The 23,532-nt window shown below is 32.0% G+C and overlaps 2 protein-coding genes across 2 annotated transcripts; one reads left to right on the top strand and one right to left on the bottom strand.

The window, feature by feature from the left end:
* Window positions 1-5,584: 5,584 nt before the first annotated feature.
* LOC8272217 (36.4 kDa proline-rich protein) lies at window positions 5,585-7,457 on the bottom strand. Its single transcript, XM_015727083.2, has 2 exons — window positions 6,609-7,457; window positions 5,585-5,837 (listed from the first exon to the last, which is right to left on the bottom strand). The coding sequence occupies exon 1, from the start codon at window positions 7,354-7,356 to the stop codon at window positions 6,616-6,618; it is 741 nt and encodes a 246-aa protein (XP_015582569.1). The 5' UTR covers window positions 7,357-7,457; the 3' UTR covers window positions 5,585-5,837; window positions 6,609-6,615.
* Window positions 7,458-21,078: 13,621 nt separating this feature from the next.
* LOC8272216 (vesicle-associated membrane protein 711) lies at window positions 21,079-22,720 on the top strand. The gene is made up of 4 exons (XM_002531907.3): window positions 21,079-21,481; window positions 21,754-21,944; window positions 22,047-22,210; window positions 22,348-22,720. Exons 1-4 carry the CDS (start codon window positions 21,262-21,264, stop codon window positions 22,439-22,441), a joined length of 669 nt encoding a protein of 222 aa, XP_002531953.2. The 5' UTR covers window positions 21,079-21,261; the 3' UTR covers window positions 22,442-22,720.
* Window positions 22,721-23,532: the final 812 nt, after the last annotated feature.

Here is a 23,532-nt window from a genome sequence, read left to right as displayed (position 1 = left end):
ATCTTAAGATGGATATCATGAAATGAAATCTTTTGTCATGGTTAAACAATGCAGTACCAATCATTTTAGGTAATAATTTCATCCCACTGATATTTTTGCTATATATTTATTAGATGTCTAATGTGCCAGATGTACTTCGTAAAAAAGTGATAGCTGAGAAGAGTATTTGATTTTACGACTTGCTCAAAATTGATTAAAGGAAAAAAACATTTGAAGAAAAGAGAAAAATTGTAAGGAATTGAGGGGAGATCGGTTGATAAACAGAGACAGTGAAACATGTGCAATTTGTCAAACAGCTATAACACCCAAGTGGATACCCACTTTTTTTTTGTTTTGTTTATCTTATGTGAAAAATTTTCATATTCCCAACTGGCATTCCTAAGAACAACAAAATGTATCACATCATTAGGAATTGTTGGGGTCTGGGATAGGCCCCTCTTCTAATTACTTATTCAGGACTACTTTTAGGGGGCCAAGTATGAAAACATTAAAGACTAAAGTTCAAAGAAACAAAAAAGAAATGTATAAAAGTTTAGAATGTACAGATCCTGTAATTGAGTATTATTAGATCCTTTAATTGAGCTTTAGTAAAAGAAAAAACAAAAAAGGAAAGAAGAATGGGGGAGAAAAGAAACTTGTAAAACATTAGTTGTAAAAGAGCAGTCACATCCATTCTCACTAAAATGATGATATGCAAGAATACATAATTTCTTGAATATTACTGATTGCAAGAAAAGGACAAACACATCACTCACATATGCATATGTATATTTGCAGGATTTAACCTGTTCTGCAACCAAGAATTTTGGCAATATAGCGAGCTGAAAAATAGCTTCCATGTTTCCACATGGTTCAACCATAGAATTTATGTCCTTTTATCAGAGAAAGATGCATAAAAGCTGTATCTTGCTTTAGATGTTTGCTGAAAAGGGGAAATTCACCTATTTACCAATAAAAACATATAAGACATGATCTGCTGCTCTCACCTATTGTATTCTTTCAAAAAGTTATTGTTAATCATCTCTAGACATCCCAATTGGATAGGTAGTGTCAATTTCCTTACCCCTACTACACAAAAGGGTGTATGTCTACCCATACTTCTACCGACATCTTTTAACATAATAAACGTTACATTCTTATATTTTTAAGAATATTATGGTAACGATTTCCGCTCGACGATCTATATCTCTCTCTATATCAACTGCATTCAAACTCTTAGAAAGTACTCTATGCGCTTTGGATTTTGAAAAATTACTCAAATAATTGTTGATATTTTTAAAATATGTGTATGACATAAAACATTAGATTTATAATCACATTCAGATCAAAATAATACATATTACATTCCATGAAACCATTTAAAGATAACTAAGAATACTAAAATGAAAAAACTAATAAAAGTTTGTACGAGCTAATCATTGAAGAATCTAAGATATATGGTGAAGATAGGTTGTTCAATTGGTTATGCCTGATATGTATTTCTGTATGTGTGTGTATAGTAACCAAATTTGCAACTGTGTTACTTGAATAGAAAAATTGACTGCAACAGTAAGTTTATACAGTTTAAACCCTGTCAACAACTGAACTACATGAACTTTTATATTTTGAATTGGGATTTAAAAGAGAAACCTTCTCTTTGAGCTTTAGAAGGTTTATAGGTCATGATAATTAGCTAATGGGAAATAGAGACAGGGTTACTTGAAGCCTGTGGTGGTTATGGACTCCATAACTGTTTCTAAAGTTAATTTTTGTATTGGATTTCAGATAATTCTTTCAATGAAATATCAGTAGCTTCATGAATTTTTAATAAAACCATCTAGACTCTTGAAGTTAGATGCGGCTAATAATATCAGTCAATAATGATTAGTTGTTGATTCTATTTTTATAAGTTAATAATTAATTTAATTATTTTATTTATTTTGACAATATAATCTTTTTAAAAATAATTAATAATAACTTATTTTCAATTGATCTCGTATAATTAACTTTTTATAGCTCATAATAAATAAATATTATTTTAAAATAATATTTAATAGTGAAATAATTATGCTTATAGCATTAGTAACGTTAGTAGCACTGTAATCCTCATCAGAAGATGAATATAAACCTAAAATATCATCATCATTCAACCCTGCAACACTGTAATTTACCCTAATTCTGCATTCTGCTCTTATCATTTGTGTACTGATAAATCCACAACTGCAATTTCACTATCCCCTGCAATAAACCCGCCACCCGTTTCAGCATCACTCTTTTCACCACAAACATCAACATTTTCGTCATTAACTGCACCAAACCTCTTAGCAACACCATTCTCTACTACTGCTTCATCCTCATGTGTAACATTAGGATTAAACTCCTCAACTGCAGCACCATAATTATCATCGATGGATCCCTATTCACAACAAAACTTACTATGCTTAATGGTTCTGACATATTGTATCATAGCATATTTTGCACATTCTTATCATCATTTATCTCTTCTATACTTATAATTCCATTTAAGTAATGAACTACAATTGATTAATGAAAGAGTTTCAACATCAACTCTAGATTGCTCTTTTAGAATAATCGATTATGAGAACGGATTGAAGAATTAATTTTGAAGTTGCTTTACTTTTTTCGTTAGTTTATTAATGTATAAAATATCGATTTGTTTTTTTTTTTTTTTTTGTCTAAACCCGTATCCTATAATATTAAGAAACGTGGAATGAGTGAATGTCAGTTTATGTCCAATTACTTAAATATGCTAACATTTTACATTTTCTTTAGTAAAGCAACAGATGGTTGCATCTTACCTTCTCAGATTATTAGCAAAGTTTCTACTAAAATAGCTAATACTCCCAACGAAAAATAAAAATTGCACCTTTTACTGAACCACACATATGCAACTCCATATGAGTTAAACTCTATCTATGGTAATGCTTTCTTCAAAAGGCTTCCTTCCTTCTTGTCAACAGACTAACAGGAGATCATATGTAACATGTTTTACTAAAAGAACAATATTGGACATGGCCATGGAATCTCCTGATATGTCAAAGCTAAATTAAAGGAGGTTTTATCAAATAGACAAGATTGTGTTAGTGGGAGGAAAAGACAAACTAAGTTCATGTGACAAATATAGCACAGAAGTGGTCCCTATAGAAATGTTCAATCATGGCTATAAGGGTACTGCTCATACATGGAGATACAGGAGCCAGGGCGTCAAGATAAAGACTGGGTGACGAAGGTTTTCTGTGTATGAAGAGAAGCACTTATTATATTTTCACCCTGATCACGGAAGTCTCAGAGTTATTGGGAGAAAAAAAAAATCTTGTGAAGTGGGGTTCTATTGTTCCCAAAGTGGTTCCCATTAGCCTTGCAACATGATTTTAAGATGAATAATATATATGAGTTAGATATTGCAAATTCCGGGACTTCAACAGCACAGATAATGGAGGGGAATTTGCCAGGACGAAGAACTTAACCGTCAAATCGGGTATTAGAATTGTGTTTTAAGTTTTGTATCTGCTTGGAATTTATTTATAAATATAAAATTTAAATGGTAAAAGTTAATTTAAAATTTTATATAATTAAAAATTTTAAATTATTATAGATGAGTTAATTTTAATAAATTAAGTAAAATTTTTAAATAAATAATTCTTGGTTGAAGACTAATTGTTAGATTAACGGACATCTAACAATTATAAAAGTAATCTTAATATTAGTGTATGAGAGTTAGAAATAATTTATAGTCTAAATATTTAGATACCCAAATCTGGACCATTGGATCGTTTTAACATTTTAATCTTCAATATAACTTGATAGACGCCTCAACTTATATTTTTTGTGCTATTTAAACACTTTTTAACGCATGATTTCGTTCAACACGTCCATGTGTATTATGTATATGTATTTAAAAATTATTATAAAATAAAGTTCATGTGTCAGATTAAATTGAAAATTAAAAGTATTTCATAAGTTATAAAAATATAATTTAGATATTTGTTAGATTAAATTGAAAATTAAAATATTAAAATAATTAAAATTTAAATATTTAATTATGCATTGTGCCTAATTTATATATATACGTTTATTTATTTATAATTGACCGAAAAGAGAAAGAAATAAAAAAGGCAAATACAAAAAGCATACCCAAATCTGTATACGAACGAGGGATGGGACAGTGTGTGTGATATAGTCTAATAAATATCCACAATACTAACTTAAAAAACCTGATACAAGACATAATTAATAAAAATTATCTTTATCAGTAATAATTTACTAGCTTTATATATCAAAATAATAAAATAAATAATTAATATATAATTTTATTATTTAAAATTAATAAATATATATCTATAATTAATAAATTTAGAAACTGCAACACTTATGAAATCATTACAAAGTGTAGTTGAGTGAGTGTCTTTTAGAGATATATGTAGTCAGTTGGAAATTTCTTGTCACCAGTTGAATTAAAGAAAGAGGCCAAATTGCCAAACAAACAGGAAAACACCAATTGTTAAAAAGTAGGGTTATAAGTAAAGATTAGCCAATAATTGCACATGTTATTCAGGCCATTGTTAAATTCTTTTGAAGTTGGCACTTGTGTGATAAGGTTTGCACAATGAGAGAGTGACAGGAAAAGAAATGCATATATGCAAGATCCAATCTCAACCATTCATTGGTAATTTTTGGAAGTGAATAATATCTCTCTTAAATTATTTTGTTAGTACAGCTTCATGGTAAAAGAAAAACTGTTACAAAATTGTGTCCCCCTAATATCTGCCCACAGAATTACTCACCTGGCAAAAGGAAATATGTCCAGTTTTATCAGTGTCCTTTTCATTCTTGCTGCTGATGCAATGTAGTGTTTCAGAAATAAGATATAATAATAGCCCACTGAAATTCTAAAACCAGCATCTCCTCTCTCTCTCTCTCTCCCCCATATTGTGAATTGTACCCTGAAAAAATGGAAAGGAATGTTTGATTGATTTAGCTCAGGAAGGTGACCCATTTCAACTTTAAAGCTTAAAGGAGGTTGTCCTTAATTATCGGCCAAAGTTGAAGAAAAGTGCTCAATCTTTTGTAGACCCCCTAAATTAAGGGTTTCTTTCTTTTCATACTTTCTTTGGTAATTAAATAATTACGCTTTTGAATTATGCCAAAAGCAAGTTAGTTGTGGAGATAATATTTGGATATGATAAAGAAAAAAGAGGAGATTTAATGCACCTTTTCACATACATATAAGAGGGGCTAGAGCGTTCTATTGTTTTCTTAAAGACAAACTCGTTTGTAGTTGTATTCATTTATTTTTAATTTTAACTTCTTCTTTTTTCTTACAATTTTTTTTTGTATTTTTAACAGTCATAACCTTTTATTTAGCTTTTCCAAATAAATTCTTGAGTCTTTTATCTGAAAAATTATTATATATAATTTTGATCCATTATTGTTATTAAAAGATTCGTTCAATAAAATGATGGTATTTAATTTCATTTTTACATTTTATGTTATTCATAAGTAGTTTATTAAAAAGAAAGAAAAGTTAATAATAATTATAGAAAATAAAGCGGATTAACAGATTGGATATCTAAAAGATAAGATCTGAAATGATAAGAGAAAATCTCTTCATTGCTCCCTTGTCTAAGACAAACCACACATACAACAATCTTAATCATAATCATAATCATAATAATAATAATACAAATTAAATGGTGTACAATGTAATCCAAACATCATCATTGCCAATCAAGAAATTAAAACAAAGAGAAGAGAGAGATGGAGAGAGAAATTAAGGGTCGACATCCTCTCATGTCGATTTCAAGATGCATGTGAGTGTCTGTGATTCTTCTGGCAACCTGCATGTACATACACCATCAAATATATATATATACATCACCCAAACATATATATATATATATATATATATATATGTAGCAGCAAGCAAAGCCTTTAAGAAATTACTCTAAATGGTCTATATGTTTACTTTATTAATTTTTAAATAGCTCAAGTCAAAAATATCATTTAGTGCATAGTTTAACAAGAATTTTAGGATTAGGCTGCCTTTCTTTTCATACATGTTTTTTTTTTAAGAAATCATGTGACTTGAATATAAATTCAAGGCATGTCTTCACCTGAAATTATATGTATCAACTTATCCAGACTAGTTTGCAGGGATATGTTTTCTTTTTTAAGTGACAAATACTTGTTGTTTGGTCCCAATGCTAGGAAAAGAAGAACTTCCAAAATCCTGGCCGAACTGCCAGAAATGAATCATCTAAAATAGACATGTGAGTCTTTTGCCATTCCACTTTATATTTCTCCTGTAAATTCTTTTTCTTTTGCTACATTTCTTTAAAGAAGCAAAAGAATTTTATGAAGAAGACAAACGTGAAATAAGGAAACACATGCATGTGAAATTGTGCAATAAGACTACTGAGCTCATTGGAAAATTAGAACCTGCAGTCCTATATGAAGAACTTAAGCAAAGTTACTAGTTAGGGTTTGTGAGTTAGGTGAAGTGGTAGAATACTTCAGCAATGTTCTTAAACCCTATAGTATTATTGTTGTCTCCAAAACTGAACAAATATTGAGCCCAAATAAAAAGAAAAAAGTAGTAATGTACTTAACTTGGATCTAGAGAGTGCAGGTGTAACCAGGAGGAGGAGTCTTGCCACAAGTAACAAGGAGTTGAAGAGCAAGTGGAACATAGATGTTAAGGTTTAGAAGCTTGAGTTTGAGAGTGGTGCAGAGACAAACTGCAGCTTCAAGCTCAACAAGTCCTTGAAGAACTGGACAACATTGATTGACAACTGGGTCACCAAGACCAATGTGCACTAACCCGCCAAGAAGATCAACACAAGCGCCTAATTTCAATGTATCGATTGGGCAAGTAGCAGCCTTTGCTGGTGGCGGTGGGCATGGCTTTCCACCACTTCCCTTCGGTGGGTTAGTAATAACTGGAGGAACTGTAACTGGAGGAAGATTGATTGGTGGTTTAATAACGGGAGGAATAACTGGTGGCAAGTTGATTGGAGGCTTAACAACAGGAGGAATAACTGGTGGCAAGTTGATTGGAGGCTTGACCACTGGAGGAATAACTGGTGGCAAGTTAATTGGAGGCTTAACCACTGGAGGAATTACTGGTGGCAAGTTAATTGGAGGCTTAACCACTGGAGGAATTACTGGTGGCAAGTTAATTGGAGGCTTAACAATTGGTGGCAAAAGACCACCACCACCCCCTTTGTGTCCTCCGTGCTTTGGTGGCTTGTGATGGCCGCAAGCGCCGCAGTCAGGGTTAACTGCGGTGGCTGCTGAGGAAGTGAAGAACATGCAAATGAAGAGAAGAGCTAAAATCTTGGTGGACTCCATCTTCATTTCTTGGAAAGAAGAGAAGATGGGAAATAAAAGGAAAACAATTAGAGTAGTTTTTTGTGTAGAGTAGTGAAGTATTATATAGAAATGGCGAGGAGAAGAAGAAAACAAAAAAACCCTAGAGCACACCACGTGAACATGCAAAGAGCTATTGAGGCTCTTCAAAGGCAACTGCCAAATTTTGCTAGTTGGCAACTACCTTACAAATACATCACTCCATTTTCCATTAATAATATCTTATAAAATTATTCCTAATGCTATTACTATTACTGTCTCTTCATCTTTTACTCAACTGTCGTATAGGTTATTAGTTACTATTAGATTAATAATTTAGTGGCCAAATGTTTATATTACAGTAGAATTATTAGCAATATTATGGAAATCGTTAACTACTTTTTAATTACCATTAGACTAAATGATTTAAGAAATCGTAGGGTTCTAGGTAATTAATGGGATTGGTGAAAGACATAGAAGGGTTGAACTGGCTAGCTAGAAGGTCATTTTGGATATGTACTCTTGGGTTTACAAATGTTTAAGGAATATGCCTTGCTTAATTCTGACCTGATTTCTTGGGCAACTTATCCTCAGCTTTCATCCTTTAATTATTAGCCATGGTCAGATTTTATAAAGAATGAAATGGTGCCAGGATGATGATTGTGTTCTCTTATTGTTTAGCATCATATATAAGGTAACTGAAAATTGGAAAACAGAAAAAAGAGATTCACTGCATATTCTAGTGCTTTTAAATGCTATATATTTATTTATAAACTCAGTTCGACAATAGATGTATATTTAAATAATTTTTTAAGAAATAATAAAATAGAATTCATTTTTATTAAGAAAAATACAAAACATTATTTTTGTCATATCATGTAGAATCAATAATTAAATATGTTGATTGGAGATAAATTCGTGATATAATATTGATTAGGTTTTCCTTTTGGATTAAAGTGACAGTCCCATCTTTTCTTTATTCTATAAATCACATCCTCTCATATTCTAATTGCTAAATATTGGGAGATTACGAGATTAGTTAGACTTAATACCTTTGGTTGTCACTTCCTTCTTCTTCTTTCAAATGGAACGTTAACAGGTCTACTTTGGGTAAGCCAGGGGCTGCTAGCGTAGAAGGTGTAACGCCTGCATTTTCTCATCATCCATGTTATGTGCATTTACATTTAATCATTGGGCATATGATGGTATATCAATGATATTTTTATTTTATGAGAACATATATATATTAATTATAAGTAGAGAATAAGAAGCATGATATTAGATTATTAATTTAGATAAGTTGATTAAGTACTTGAGTTATGTGTATTAAGCCTTAAGACTTAATTGAACCAATAGTTGAAGGTTGGGTAAATAGATTGGACTTAAAAGATACAATTAAAAGTTAGTACCTATACATGGTTAGTAAGAATTAATTTAGGATGATAAAAATAGTTTAGTAGGTGGTGGCATTAAGAGAGGAATATTGGAAATTGGAACCATGAGTAAGCTTATTTTACCTCTTCATTTCTCTAAAATTCGTACATGGCCAAAAACACAAAATTTGGAATAAGAGAGAGGAGTGGAATACCTAGAAAAACTTAAGATTAAGATAGGATTTTGCCAACTATTGAAGGAGCCAAGCTAAAGCTAAAGGATTTAAGCATATTAGCAACCCAAAAGCTGAAATTGGTAAGTTGTTACTTGAGTGTTATTAATTTGTCATTAGGGTTCTTGATTACAAATTGGAAAAACTTCATTTGATGCTCTCATTGATTAATTAAAGGTCTGATTATCATGAATTAGTAGAGTATTGAATGATTGCATAAAGATTAAGCTTGATTTAAGTTTAAGTATGTTAAGATAGAAAACTGTCAAAATTCCAGCAACCTTGATGTTCTGTATTTTAGGCATAACATGAGTTATATAAGTCCAAATTAAGCTTAATTGGTGTCTATGGAAAGTTTAAAGAGTCCTCTATAATTTTGTAGTTTTGTGAAGTCTCCTCCTGATGCATTTTTGTATGCAGTTATGTGATATATATGGAAGTATGCCTTATAAGGCATAAGAAGATGTTTGTAATACTTGTTAAATGATGTTTAAGTATAATCATATGTTTATATGTTAATAACCTTGTGTCCGGATTCTTAACAACCTACATATTGACCTATCTACTGTAGTATATATTCTACGACGCTTGTATGCTTCCGGCTAATGTTTATTGGTTAGCATGTGATGGGGGTGTTACATTTTAGTGGTATCGAGCAGGGATTAGATTCATTGGGAGTAGATTCATGTTGCACATCATTAAGCATATGATATATGTTCTTTGAACTTGACTGAATATTTGCATTTCATATATATAGATGGAGAGACAAGGAGAACACGCGAATCGGCCCGGATAAGTCATTAGAGTCATGCATGGTCATGAAAATGCATCCGAACATGATCAACATGATGAGCATGAGCTACATTCGAAAATGCTTGCACAATCGAATGTACAAAATGTTATGGAACAGTTTATGGATTTTCCGATGCAACGGCAACAAACACAAGCAATGCCTCGGACTCAACAACAAGCACCTACCGGACTCAACAACAAAAAGTCATGATAGATAAGAATTATGAAAGAGTTAGGAAACAAGGTGCTAATTTTTTCAAGGTACTACCCGATCCCTGCCGAGGCCGAGGAATGGTTACGAAATCTGAAGGGTGTTGGATAGATTTAATTGCACATCCGAACAAAGGCTTCTATATACGTGATCTTTAATAGAAAAGATGCACTTGATTGGTGGGAAACAGTTTTAAGAAGCAAAGATCGACCAATCACTTTGACTTGGAATGATTTCTTGAGAGAATTTCACGAGAAGTATACTCCGAAATTTATAGAGATAGAAAGAAGCTTGAATTTCTTCGGTTGAAACAGAATGATATGTCGTTGCAGAGTCTGAAGTTCAATTTGTGAGATTATGTAAGTATGCACGGGAAGAAATAGCCAATCAAGAACTGAAAAGGAAGAAATTTGAGATGGGTTTGAGGCTTGACATTCGTGAGAAAATGGCAGTGAAACCTCATAATTACAATGCCTCAATTGAAGCTGCTTTGAGAGCTGAAGAAACATCATTTGAAAGGAATACTATGGAAGCTAAAAAAAAGAAGATCATTGGTGCTTATAGTAATCCTCCAAGACATATTAGTATTTCTTCATTTAGAGGCTCTAATTCACAGCGGAGTAGTTATCGTGGACGAAGGTTTGGTGGTCAGTCTAGTAGATCCTCCACAGTACCTTATAGTAGAGGTGGATACAATTCATCCAGACTTGAGGGAGGACAAGTTTCAGCCAGTAGAGGGTTTGCTCCTGTTTGTCCTACGTGCAACAGGAGACATACTGGAGAATGTTGGGGACCTAGACTAGTAGTATGTTTTACTTGTAGTACGCCAGGACATTATTCTAGAAATTGTCCTATGAGAAGAAATAATGCTGGAGAATCTTATACAGTGGGTCAGAGTAGTGTTGGTGAAAATATTCCAGTTGGTTCAGTGAGAGGAGGAAGAGGTGGCGGAGGAGGTTTAACTATTTCAAAGCAACACCATCGGAACAAATTGGTCAACCACAAGCACAAGCTAGAGTATTTGCTACTACTAGAAATGAAGCATTTGTAGCACCGAAATTGTTCTTGGTATACTTTCTATTCATGATTCCGATGCACATGTTCTTATTGATCCTGGATCCACATGTTCATTCATATCACATGATTTTGCATCGCATGTTCATGCTAATATAGAGGCATTAGGTTATGATATATATGTATCTATGCCTTCTGGGGGTATTATCACAGAAATACGATAGTGAGATCATGTCCTGTAGTAGTAGATAGTGTCAAACTACATGCGAGATTTGGTTGTTATTAATCTTAGAGAGTTTGATGTTATTTTGGGGATGGATTGGTTGTCAAGAAATCATGCTATTGTTGATTGTAAAACGAAGGAAGTGGCTATGGAAATACAAGGAGAAATGAAAATAGTAATGGTGGGTGAAAGGAAGACAATTCCTAATTGTTTGATTTCAAAGTGTTGTCGATTAATTAAAATGGATGTGAAGCATATCTAATTAGTTTTATAGATACTACTAAGGTCACCAGGGGTATTAGACATTCCAGTGGTCGGAGAATTTCCTAACATATTCTTAGATGATTTGCACTGGTTTGCCACCAAATCGAGAGGTTGATTTTGAAATTGACATCATCCCCGGTATCGCACCTATTTCCATTGCACCATACAGAATGGCTCCATTAGAATTGAAAGAATTAAAGAAGCAATTAGAAGAGTTACTTGATAAAGGTTTCATCGGGCCAAGTACTTCACCTTGGGGAGCACCGATTACATTTGTGAAGAAAAAGGATGGTAGTATGCAATTATGTATTGATTATAGGCAATTGAATAGGATTACGTTGAAGAATAAATATCCATTGCCGAGAATTGATGATTTGCTTGATCGGTTAAAAGGTGCAACTGTGTTCTCTAAAATTGATTTAAGATCGGGTTATTGGCAACTCCGGGTTGAAGAGAAATCTATTGCCAAGACAGCATTCAGAACAAGGTATGGGCACTATGAATTTATTGTGATGCCATTTGGTTTAACAAATGCTCCTGCTGTTTTTATGTCACTGATGAACAAGACTTTCCAGCCATATTTAGATCACTTTGTTATTGTGTTCATTGATGATATTCTGATTTACTCTAGAAGCCTAGAAGAGCATGAACAACACTTGAGAATTGTTTTACAGATTTTGAGGGAAAAACAGTTGTATGCAAAATTCAACAAATGCGAGTTTTGGATAGAGGAAATTGCATTCTTAGGGCATATTATTTCTAAACATGGAGTGCAACCAGATTCATCAAAGATTAAAGCAATTATTGAATGGGAACCGCTTCTAGAAATGTTTCAAGTTCAAGTTTTCTTGGGTTAAACCGGCTATTATAGAAGATTTGTAAAAGATTTTTCAGTTATTGCTAAGCCTCTAATGACTTTGTTAAAGAAGAATGTGCCATTCCGATTGAGTTATGTGATCAAAATTTTCAAGAGTTGAAGAAAAGGCTTACTACTACATTGATACTCGCATTGCCATCCGAAATGGAGGTTATGTTGTATATCGATGCTTCTAGGCAAGGACTTGGATGTGTCTTAATGCAGCATGGGAAGGTTATAGCTTATGCTTCAAGACAATTCGCGACCTCATGAGCTGAATTATCCTACACATGATCTTGAATTAGCGGTATTGTACATGCATTAAAGATATGGCGACATTATTTATACGGGGAGACATTTCGGATATTTACCGATCATAAGAGTTTGAAATATATCCCTACGCAGGAAAGAGTTGAATCCGAGACAACGAAGATGGATTGAGCTTCCGAAGGATTATGATTGCACTATTGATTATCATCCTGGAAAGCAAATGTTGTTCTTCGATGCTTTAAGTAGTAAGTCGTTGGAAAATTTTTCAAGTATGATTTGTTACAATGTAGAATATTTAGTTGCACTTAGAGCTATGGATGTGAAGTTTTATCTTTATGACGATGATCCTGTTAGCCACATTACAAGTAAAGCCTTTGATTGGAGATAAAATTAAAGATGCACGGTGTGAAGATTCTTATTTGCAAAGGATGAAGGGTAGAGTACAAGAAGGAAAGAATACACAATTTGTGTTGAAAGATGATGGTGTGTTATTGAATAGAAATCGTGTATGTGTACCTGATGTAGGAAATTTGAGAAAGGAAATCATGCATGAAGCGCACTATGCACCTTATGCAATGCATCCTGGAAGTACCAAAATGTACAAAAATTTGAAGTCTTATTATTGGTGGTGACAGTGAAGAAGGATGTGGCGAATTTGTGAGTAAGTGTTTGACATGTCGGCCAAGTGAAAGGAGAGCACCGAGGCACCCTGCAGGTAAACTTCATTCTTTATCTATACCCTGTGGAAGTGGGATAAGATTACTATGGATTTTGTTATGGGATTGCCAGCGTACATTTAACAAGCATGATGCTATTTGGGTAATTGTTGATCGACTTACTAAATGTGCTCATTTCTTACCCTGTGAAGCAAAATGATTCACTCGATAAACTTGCTGAATTGTATATTTCCGAGATTGTTAGATTGCATGGTGTGCCTATATCTATTGTATTAGATAAGGATCCCGGATTTACTTCGTTTCCGGGAGAGTTTGCAGAAAGCATATGGTACTAAGCTTCATTTCAAGATGCATTTTCATCCTCAAACAGATGGGCAATCGGAAAGAACTATTCGGACATTAGAAGATATGATGAGGGCTTGCACACTTGAGTTCAAGGGTAACCGGGATGATTACATACCACGGATGGAATTTCGCGTATAACAGTTTTCATTCTAGTATCGGTATGGCTCCTTATGAAGCTTTGTATGGGAGGAAATGTAGAAGTCCAAGATGTCTTTGGGATGTTGAAGGTTTAAGACGACTTGAAGGTCCGAATTGGTACAAGAAACAGTGGATAAAATAGAGATAGTTAAAAAGAACTTGAAAGTAGCACAGATGCATAAAAGAGTTATGCTTTGATTTGCATCGAAGGGAAATGAAATATATTGTGGGTGATAAAGTTTTCTTGCGGGTATCACCATGGAAAGGAATATTAAGGTTTGGTAAACAAGGGAAATTGAGTCCGAGGTATGTAGGACCTTATGAAATTATTGAAAGAGTTGGACCATTGGCTTATAGGTTAGCATTACCTACAGAGTTGTCTTCTATTCATGATGTTTTTCACGTTTCTATGTTGAGGCGATATAGATCAGATCCTAGTCATATCATTCCAGAGCCAGAGATAGAAATCACAGAAAAGTTGACATATGTGGAAGAGCCGATAGAAATTCTTGATCGAAGGGTTAAGAAATTGAGAAAGAAAGACATTCCTATGGTCAAAATTAAGTAGAGTCATCATTCACCAAGAGAAGCAACTTGGGAAGTGGAAGAGCATATGAGACAGAAGTATCCGCATTTATTCCATTGTAATGTTGGTGAGTTGTTAAAATTTCGGGGACGAAATTTCTTAAGGAAGGGAGAGTTGTAACGCCTGCATTTTCTCATCATCCATGTTATGTGCATTTACATTTAATCATTGGGCATATGATGGTATATCAATGATATTTTTATTTTATGAGAACATATATATATTAATTATAAGTAGAGAATAAGAATCATGATATTAGATTATTAATTTAGATAAGTTGATTAAGTACTTGGGTTATGTGTATTAAACCTTAAGACTTAATTGAACCAATAGTTGAAGGTTGGGTAAATAGATTGGACTTAAAAGATACAATTAAAAGTTAGTACCTATACATGGTTAGTAAGAATTAATTTAGGATGATAAAAATAGTTTAGTAGGTGGTGGCATTAAGAGAGGAATATTGGAAATTGGAACCATGAGTAAGCTCATTTTACCTCTTCATTTCTCTAAAATTCGTACATGGCCAAAAACACAAAATTTGGAATAAGAGAGAGGAGTGGAATACCTAGAAAAACTTAAGATTAAGATAGGATTTTGCCAACTATTGAAGGAGCCAAGCTAAAGCTAAAGGATTTAAGCATATTAGCAACCCAAAAGCTGAAATTGGTAAGTTGTTACTTGAGTGTTATTAATTTGTCATTAGGGTTCTTGATTACAAATTGGAAAAACTTCATTTGATGCTCTCATTGATTAATTAAAGGGCTGATTATCATGAATTAGTAGAGTATTGAATGATTGCATAAAGATTAAGCTTGATTTAAGTTTAAGTATGTTAAGATAGAAAACTGTCAAAATTCCAGCAACCTTGATGTTCTGTATTTTAGGCATAACATGGGTTATATAAGTCCAAATTAAGCTTAATTGGTGTCTATGGAAAGTTTAAAGAGTCCTCTATAATTTTGTAGTTTTGTGAAGTCTCCTCCTGATGCATTTTTGTATGCAGTTATGTGATATATATGGAAGTATGCCTTATAAGGCATAAGAAGATGTTTGTAATACTTGTTAAATGATGTTTAAGTATAATCATATGTTTATATGTTAATAACCTTGTGTCTGGATTCTTAACAACCTACATATTGACCTATCTACCTGTAGTATATATTCTATGACGCTTGTATGCTTCCTGGCTAATGTTTATTGGTTAGCATGTGATGGGGGTGTTACAGAAGGCATTGCTAAGAAATTCAGATGAAATTCTCCTTGCTCTTTTCTCATGTTCGGTTGGAGTTTAAAGACTCAAACAAGACTAAATTACTTGCAATCCCTAAAGCTGCGGAGTTAACTAGCAAATCAGATTTCTTAATTGATAAATATGTATGCATTGAATCGGATTCGGATGTAGTTGTTAATTGGATCGCCTCTTGGAGAGCTTGAAATCATATATATGCATCAAATTAAGAAGCTAATGTTTGTTTAGCCTCTTATATCAGTATCACACATCTTCAAAGAAGCAAACTCAATTGCTGACAGTCTGGCAAAGAAAAGAATTAAAAAAAAAAATAACTAGATCGCTCAGAAAATTTATTAAGCTTTTAAGTGATTTAGTATTGTTTGATAATTTATCAAGTACCTAAATTTAATTTTGAATTGTTAGTTCAACTGTTATTTTCTTGCAATTGGGAGATAGAAAACTCTATATGCGTTTGTATTTTGGCAACTTCTTTCTCATTTTATATCAATAAAAATATTATTATATTATAAAAAAAAATATAATTTAATATTTGTCGGTTCCATCGTATTATAATTTGATAGAGGAGGAACAATTAATTTGGATGATAAAAACATGTCTAACATTTATTAATTAAAGTTAATATCCATATGGAAGAATAACATATATACGTGGGCAAGGAATATATTTTATTTTATTTTCTTATCTTAGATTGAGAAATTATTGATGTCAATGTGAATGATTTCCTTTAATTAAATAGAAATAGAAGTATTACATAAAATAAATAGATTTCTTGTGATTAGTGTGTGCTTATACAATTAGGTTGAGCATATGAACAGGGCATCATTACACCACAAGCAGCAGATCCGAGCCCAAGTTATCTGCTCAGCTTGTATAATTCTCTCTCTTCCTCAATAAAACCCTAATTTTTTTTTTTTTTAGGAAAAGAGAAAAAGAAGAAGAATTATGCATGGACAAGATTTACCAATACAAGATTTACCAACCAAAGAGATAAAACTGGAATAGAAATTAAAAATCACTTTCAGCACTTTGGATTCCAATATTATGGTGTGCATTTTTTAATTATTTTTCTTCTTTTAGGATTTTGAAATTGACAATGGTACACTCCACATTCTAATACTCGATTATTAGTTTTATTTTTTTTGAAAATTTCAGTAATTATTTTTTTTTTTTCGTTTTGTTTCAGAAACTCTGTTAGTTTATCATTATATCTTCCTCGGCTAAAATACTTTTAAAAAAATAATAAATTAATAATTCATGAAACATGACAGAGGTATGAGAAAAAAAGAATTTTGAAAAAAAAAAGAAAAGAAGAGAAAGTACACAAAAGGAAAAATAATATTAGAATTTCTGCAATTTTCAGGTTGTTGCAATATGGTATCTACTAACTAAAATTGTTGGTTTGCTATTATGATTATAAACCTGACATAGTTTTTCAGTAATAAAATCATTTCTCAAGTGGTTTACCAGTTCTAATCATATTATAAATTTATTGTAAAAATTATTAATTTTCATACATGTTTAGTTTTTTTTTTTTATATATATATATAGAATAATGATAGTCAGAGAGATACCGTATTAATTAAGAACGGTATTAGACTGGTCTACTACCAAATATGAAGTGATGGAAAGGATGAACCCTAAATTAAAAAAAGGATATTACATGATACAAAATACAAAAGGGTGTAATGAGAATGTAATTTCTTATACTTCTCCTTAAAAGTTGTAGGAAGCATTTGGCTATTATCAATTTAGATCACTTTACCAATTAATTTTTTTTTCTAAAACAAGTCTAACTAAAAAAAATAAAAAATCCTTAAATTACCTATAGAATCTAGCTACGTACATTTTTCTGTTTCCTTCTTCATTTATTTATTGGCATAACTGAGAATTTATCAAGAAATTCCCATACATTTGGGGATAATATAATCAGATGAGACTAGCTAGCTAATGCCATAAGAAAGGATCAAAGATTGTAAGGTTATATATAAAAGCTGTATCACAATATGGAGGCCTTTGTGTCTTTTTCCTTCTGACTTATTATTATTATTCAATGCTTATCTATTTTCATGAGTAAAAATGGCTGCAAATTTGGGGCCACTACATCTTCAATAGAGAGGCTACGGCACCAATTAGTTTTGAAGTCTTGGAGAAAGGTACTGGATTTAGTGGTCTAAAGGGTCACAAAAGTTGATTGCTTTTGAAATATAGGTCACATGAAAAGGGGGCCCTATCATTTCTAATGGCTTTATTAAAATGACTGGACATTGATCATAGGCAAATAGAAATGAGTTTTTGCTATCTTTAAGCTTGTGTTTAGGGCTACCTATGCTATGCAATGTCTTTTGTCAATATAGGGGTTTTAATCGTTAGTTCTTTTTCTAACATGCATGGGGTACTAATTATAATTAGTTAATATCTTTTTGATTCATATAGAAGTGATCAAATTTAAAATTACACATGTTGTTAAGACAAAACACATCTGTTACTTATAAACCTATGCAGCGATGAGAAAAATTGCAAGATGCCGACATTTGAGAGTGGAAACTGAAGTAGAAATCCAAAATGATAATAAAGCAATAATTGGTAGAGGGTCCATTCTGTGTATTCTGAAAATTGATAATTGAAAAGTATAAATGTATAAAAAGAAAGGACGTCCCAGAAATAGTGTTGGGTGGATGCACAAAGAAACATTACAGCAAGGCAACCATGTGAATATGGCATCGGTCGTTAGCTAGCTATACAGGGATCAACTTACAAAAGGCAAATAGAAAACGAAAGTATTGAAAAAGATTACTCATGAGAGAAAGACATTATTATCGGATAAGACTTGCCAATTCTAGACGTTTAATGTTATCATTAAGCGAATCACATTTCTTTTGAATATTTTATATTTTAATATAGAATAGTTGATGCATATTTTTATTAAATTATAAAAATTTAAATTTAAATTTTTTAAAAATATTTTTGAGATATTTATATTTTCTATAGAATCATCTAAAACATATTTTAATTGATCGAGTCTCTTTCATTTAGCTCTCAAAATTAATACGGCCGTAGATTTGAGCCTTACGTTGAGTTTATAATAATTTTATGAATATTTTGCAATAGAATTAGTATTAGTTTCTAGTTTTTTCTTATTAAATAAATTGATATGTGATTAATTATTTAATACTAATAAATATATATTAATTTTATTAAGTATATAGGAATGAAAAATAAAATAATAAAAAAAAAGAATAAAAGAAAAGGGAAAAGGATGGTCTCCTGACCTTGCATGTGTCCATCCGTGAATGCACATATGGTCATGGTTTATCTTTGTTTTTGAGAGGCTGTATTGTTTTGTTTTTTGGTGAATCCGTGATCTTGCTTTCCTCACTTTGATGTGATTGCACCCTTCTCTCTCTCTCTCTTGCAATTTTTGTCATTAACAAATTATTGATCTCTTTCTCCTTAACAGCGCATCCGCAAATTGTACTTTTAAAGCTTAACAATGCAAATTCTTTTTAACACATTCATAAATAATATTTCCATATTTAATAAAATAATAATAATTCATCTTTTACAAAATAGAAAAAACTCGAACTAAAACTTTTATTATCATCGCTCTAAATTTTTTTCACAATCGATTGTGATCGAGTGAGAAAGTGAAAAGTAAATCTAATTTTTTAAAAGTAAATTAGTTTTATTTTTTTTAACTTTTAATTAAAAGTTAATTTAACTACCCTTTAAAGGTAATTTTTAATAGTCAATAAGGATTAAACTTTTTAACAAGCATTTTTATCAAAAGTAATCTCAAATAGGGCTTCGATTAATTTTCTTATTATAACAAGAAGAATTCTTTTATTTTTTATTGTTTTAATTACAAATATTTCTAAAAAGTGAGTAATAAACAAATTTATCAAAGGTGGAAATTCTATAGGAAAAGATCAATGAGATCAAGCCACATGTCAACTCCATGAATTGTTTTAACCACGAAATTGCTGAGTGCATTTAACGCGACAGTGGAGAGGACGGAAGGTAAAATTAATTAGGTTTTGTCGTGTGTAATGTCTGCATGCAAAAAGATTATGGTGGCAGCAAAATCCAAGGCTGAGATCTTCTCTGAGAAATGAATGGAACCTAAAGATCCATGTGGATTGCGATCTAGTGGTTGTGATTTGTTTGGGCTCAATAACAAGATAAAGTACATATCCATATTGCTTGTTTGAGGCGATGAAGCTGCTATATGGTAAAGAATCTAGCTCTAATCAAGATGGCACGATTCCATTATGTAGGTGCACATGGATTGCACGTTTAGAGGGATGGATTTTATTCTTTTGCCAATTTATTAATTGTAATAACTTAATCTTAATACTAATATTTCTTAGCATTTTCTTATTTAAAATCAGGAAATAAATTTTATTTGAATAAACAGTCATTAGGATTATGCATGGATGAAGGTAATTCAAAACTCATGGGCATTAGAGACCTAAGCAAAGTAAAGACTTTCAGTCTTATGCTTCTTAGCAACCCACTTGATCAATATTCACTGAAATTGAAGTGAGGTGAAGAAATAAGAGTAAATGTATAAGAATTGTGAAGAAATCAACTCTCTACCAAAAGATTTGGAGGCTATAAATTGTGACCGGGTGTTCCACTTGTGTATAATATATTATCTGCAGTAGATTAATTTGTTTTTATTTTATTTTATTTATTTCTTTCTCAAATAGTTATATATTTAAAACGTCTTTAGCCTCAATTAGTTTGATGCTCTGCGAAAATGGATATAAAATTACTATTAGTTAACCGCTAAATCACATATGACTAAAATTAAAAATATTTACTATGATTGAATTTATTAATTAATAAATATCTATGGGCGAACTCAAAATTTAAACTAAACTTGTTATTTTGGGCCTGATTTATAGATTGTAAGAATATATTGCAAATAAATTATTTCGTATTCTATATAGTGCAAACAAATTATTTCATATTTAATGTAAGAATTAGAATAAAAAGATTATATTGAAAGTCTCGCATTAAAACCTCATTAAACTACTTTGTAATTTAATATATTTTTACTTTAAAATTTATGATTTATTTTTTGTTATTTGATTACTTTGTGAATATGATCATAAGTAAATAATGACTAAATTGTATAATACCGTTAAGAGATTTTAACGTGGCACAGAATAATTATTTTTTTTCAACTACCACGTTAGCACTTGCTAACAGTGTAGTAAAATTTGACAGTTATTTCTGAAATAAAATACGTTAAACCATTTCTGAAGTTTTCCACAATAAATTCCACTCTAATTCAAAGCTAGGAACAAAATGGGCTTAATATATTGTCGCAACAACTTACAGCAGCCCAATTAAATGGCAGGCTATCTGTTCTCATGGTAGGCCCAATCTTTTATTTCATGCCAATGCATTGCCAGCAATGAGCCGCCAAACTCGCTGAACGGCAGTTGTTTATTTTTCTAATTTTTCTCTTTTAGCCAGCTACGATTTCAGTTTGTGATTCATATTCCTAACTCCACTCTGTCTCTTCCTCCTGACTTTAACTTACTAAATTTATCCCATCTAAATTAAAACCCTAAACCAAAAAGAAAAAGAGATCAAATTCAATTCAATTCATTTTCAGTTGCAAACAGTGTCCACCGCCCACCATTTCCCATTGGCACGCCAAGCAACAGAAATGGAGATATTATATGGAATGGTGGCAAGGGGACAAGTAGTGTTGGCAGAATTTAGCTCCACCCAGACAAATGCAAATGCGATAGCGAGAGAAATACTAGCCAAGATTCCTGATGGAAATGAGGATTGCAATGCTTCGTATTCTAGTGATCGTTACATCTTTCATGTCAAAAGAACTGATGGTCTCATCGTTCTTTGCATGGCGAACGATGCCTCTGGAAGTAAGTTTTCAATTGTTTTTACAGAACATTGATGATCAGTGTATGCACATTTTTATGCTACGAGCATCAATTTTTAATTCTTCTACGTCTGTTCGGGTGCCTATATCTTAATTCTGTTCAGGGCCCAAAGAATTTGTTCACTATTATTAGCATCATGTGCTTAGATCCTAATAAAAGTAGCCTAGTAATGGTGAACAACTTCGAGAATGTGGTGCACCTTGAAGCCACTTGCACTTCTTAGTTTTAACAACTACGATGACAATTTGATGCAGGGAGAATCCCATTTGCATTTCTCGAGGATATTCACCAAAGATTTGTGAAGACTTATGGACGTGCTATTCATTCAGCTGCTGCCTATGCAATGAATGATGATTTTTCCAGGATTCTAAGCCAACAAATGCATCATTACTCAAATGACCCGGAAGCAGATAGGTTAAACCGTTTAAAGGGTGAAATGAGTCAGGTAAGATTTGATAGATTGGTCCCGTTACATGATATTGCATAAAGTCCCCATATATTATAATTTTCTTTCGCTTTCTGTCTTCTTGATGATGATGATACATAGGTGCGGAGTGTGATGATGGATAACATTGAAAAGGTCCTGGAGAAGGGTGATCGCTTAGCACTACTCGTCGAAAAAACTTCAACCCTGCAAGGAAATACCATTCGCCTTAGGCGGCAGGCCCGTCGTTTCAGGAATACTTTGTGGTGTAGAAATGTGAAGCTCACGTAAGCATGCTTTAAGACACTAAAATAATTAAGTTTCTATTCTGGCCTCAATCGTCTCCTCCGAGAGATCAGTAACACATGGGGTCTTTGAAAGCAATAACAGGCTAATCCTAATTAAGTCCTTCATTGTTTTGCAGGGCTGTATCCGTAGTAGTATTGATCCTGGTCTTGATTTACATTGTGCTCGCATTTGTTTGTCAAGGTCCCTTGCTTCTTTCCTGCTTCAAGTAATCACAGGAAGTTGCTGTTGAGTAATGTGATATGGCATCAAATACTGACAGTTGCACTCTAATTCTTATGGTAACGTAAATTCCAGTGCTGTAATTTTCACATATTCAACATAACATTGTCTTCCTGGAGAGAGGATTAAATCGCTTTGTAACTGTGTTCGTTATACCAGCACATATATACTTGTCCCGAGGTGGGTACAATTTTTAATGCCCCCAAATTTGACAATCGTTTTCATGCTTACATTAAGAATCAGTTTCCATCTCATATATAATATATGGATTAGGATGGAATGTGGATCGATGTTGTTTCATGATGACAATCATCTGGCTCTAACTATGAGATCATATGTGGAATTACAATACATTGTTAAATAAAAATATTATATTGTGTGGAGAGTTAGAAATTATATTATATATATATATTTATATTTAAAAAATATATATTATTTTATATAAGTATGGATAATAATGTGTATATTAGTAATTATGAAATTATTTAATCAATTTAAATTTAGTAATTAAATAATTTAAACAGTAAAAATAATAAAAAAATTATTATCTAAATTTATTTAGACTTAAACTGAACTTGTTAATAAATTTATCTAATAAATAGAAGTATATAATTATACCAAGAACAATCATATTCATACCTTAACCACACCATGACTGTAATCATTATACTAACCACAAAGTTAATTTCATGAAAAGAATTCAAGGAAAGGAAAAATAGAGCAGGGAAGGAAAATTAAGGGTTTGGATGTAACTTGCCAAGTTAAGTATGCTTGGTTTACATGCGTTACACTGTGGCCTCAAAGAACTACAGTAACTAATTGAACTCGAGATGAAGGTTACTGGTGTTTGAAGCTCAATGCAAAGCTATCAAAACAAATTATAAAACAAAGCAAAGAAAGAAAGAAAGAAAGAAAAAAGCTTAGAGAAATTTGCAATATTGATTGAGGGTCTATGGTTATCACTAAGTTGACTTCGAATTTTTATTTTATAAGCCTAATAATAATAGATCAAAATTCATTCATTCTTTTTTATTATATACAGCTTGCAGAAATATTAGTTTCTAAGAAAGTTATACAATAA

Source organism: Ricinus communis, chromosome 3, assembly GCF_019578655.1.
Source record: "Ricinus communis isolate WT05 ecotype wild-type chromosome 3, ASM1957865v1, whole genome shotgun sequence".
NCBI classification, from domain to species: Eukaryota; Viridiplantae; Streptophyta; class Magnoliopsida; order Malpighiales; family Euphorbiaceae; genus Ricinus; species Ricinus communis.
Note: the sequence above shows the minus strand (reverse complement) of the source record. Positions and strands in the feature narration are given on the sequence as shown.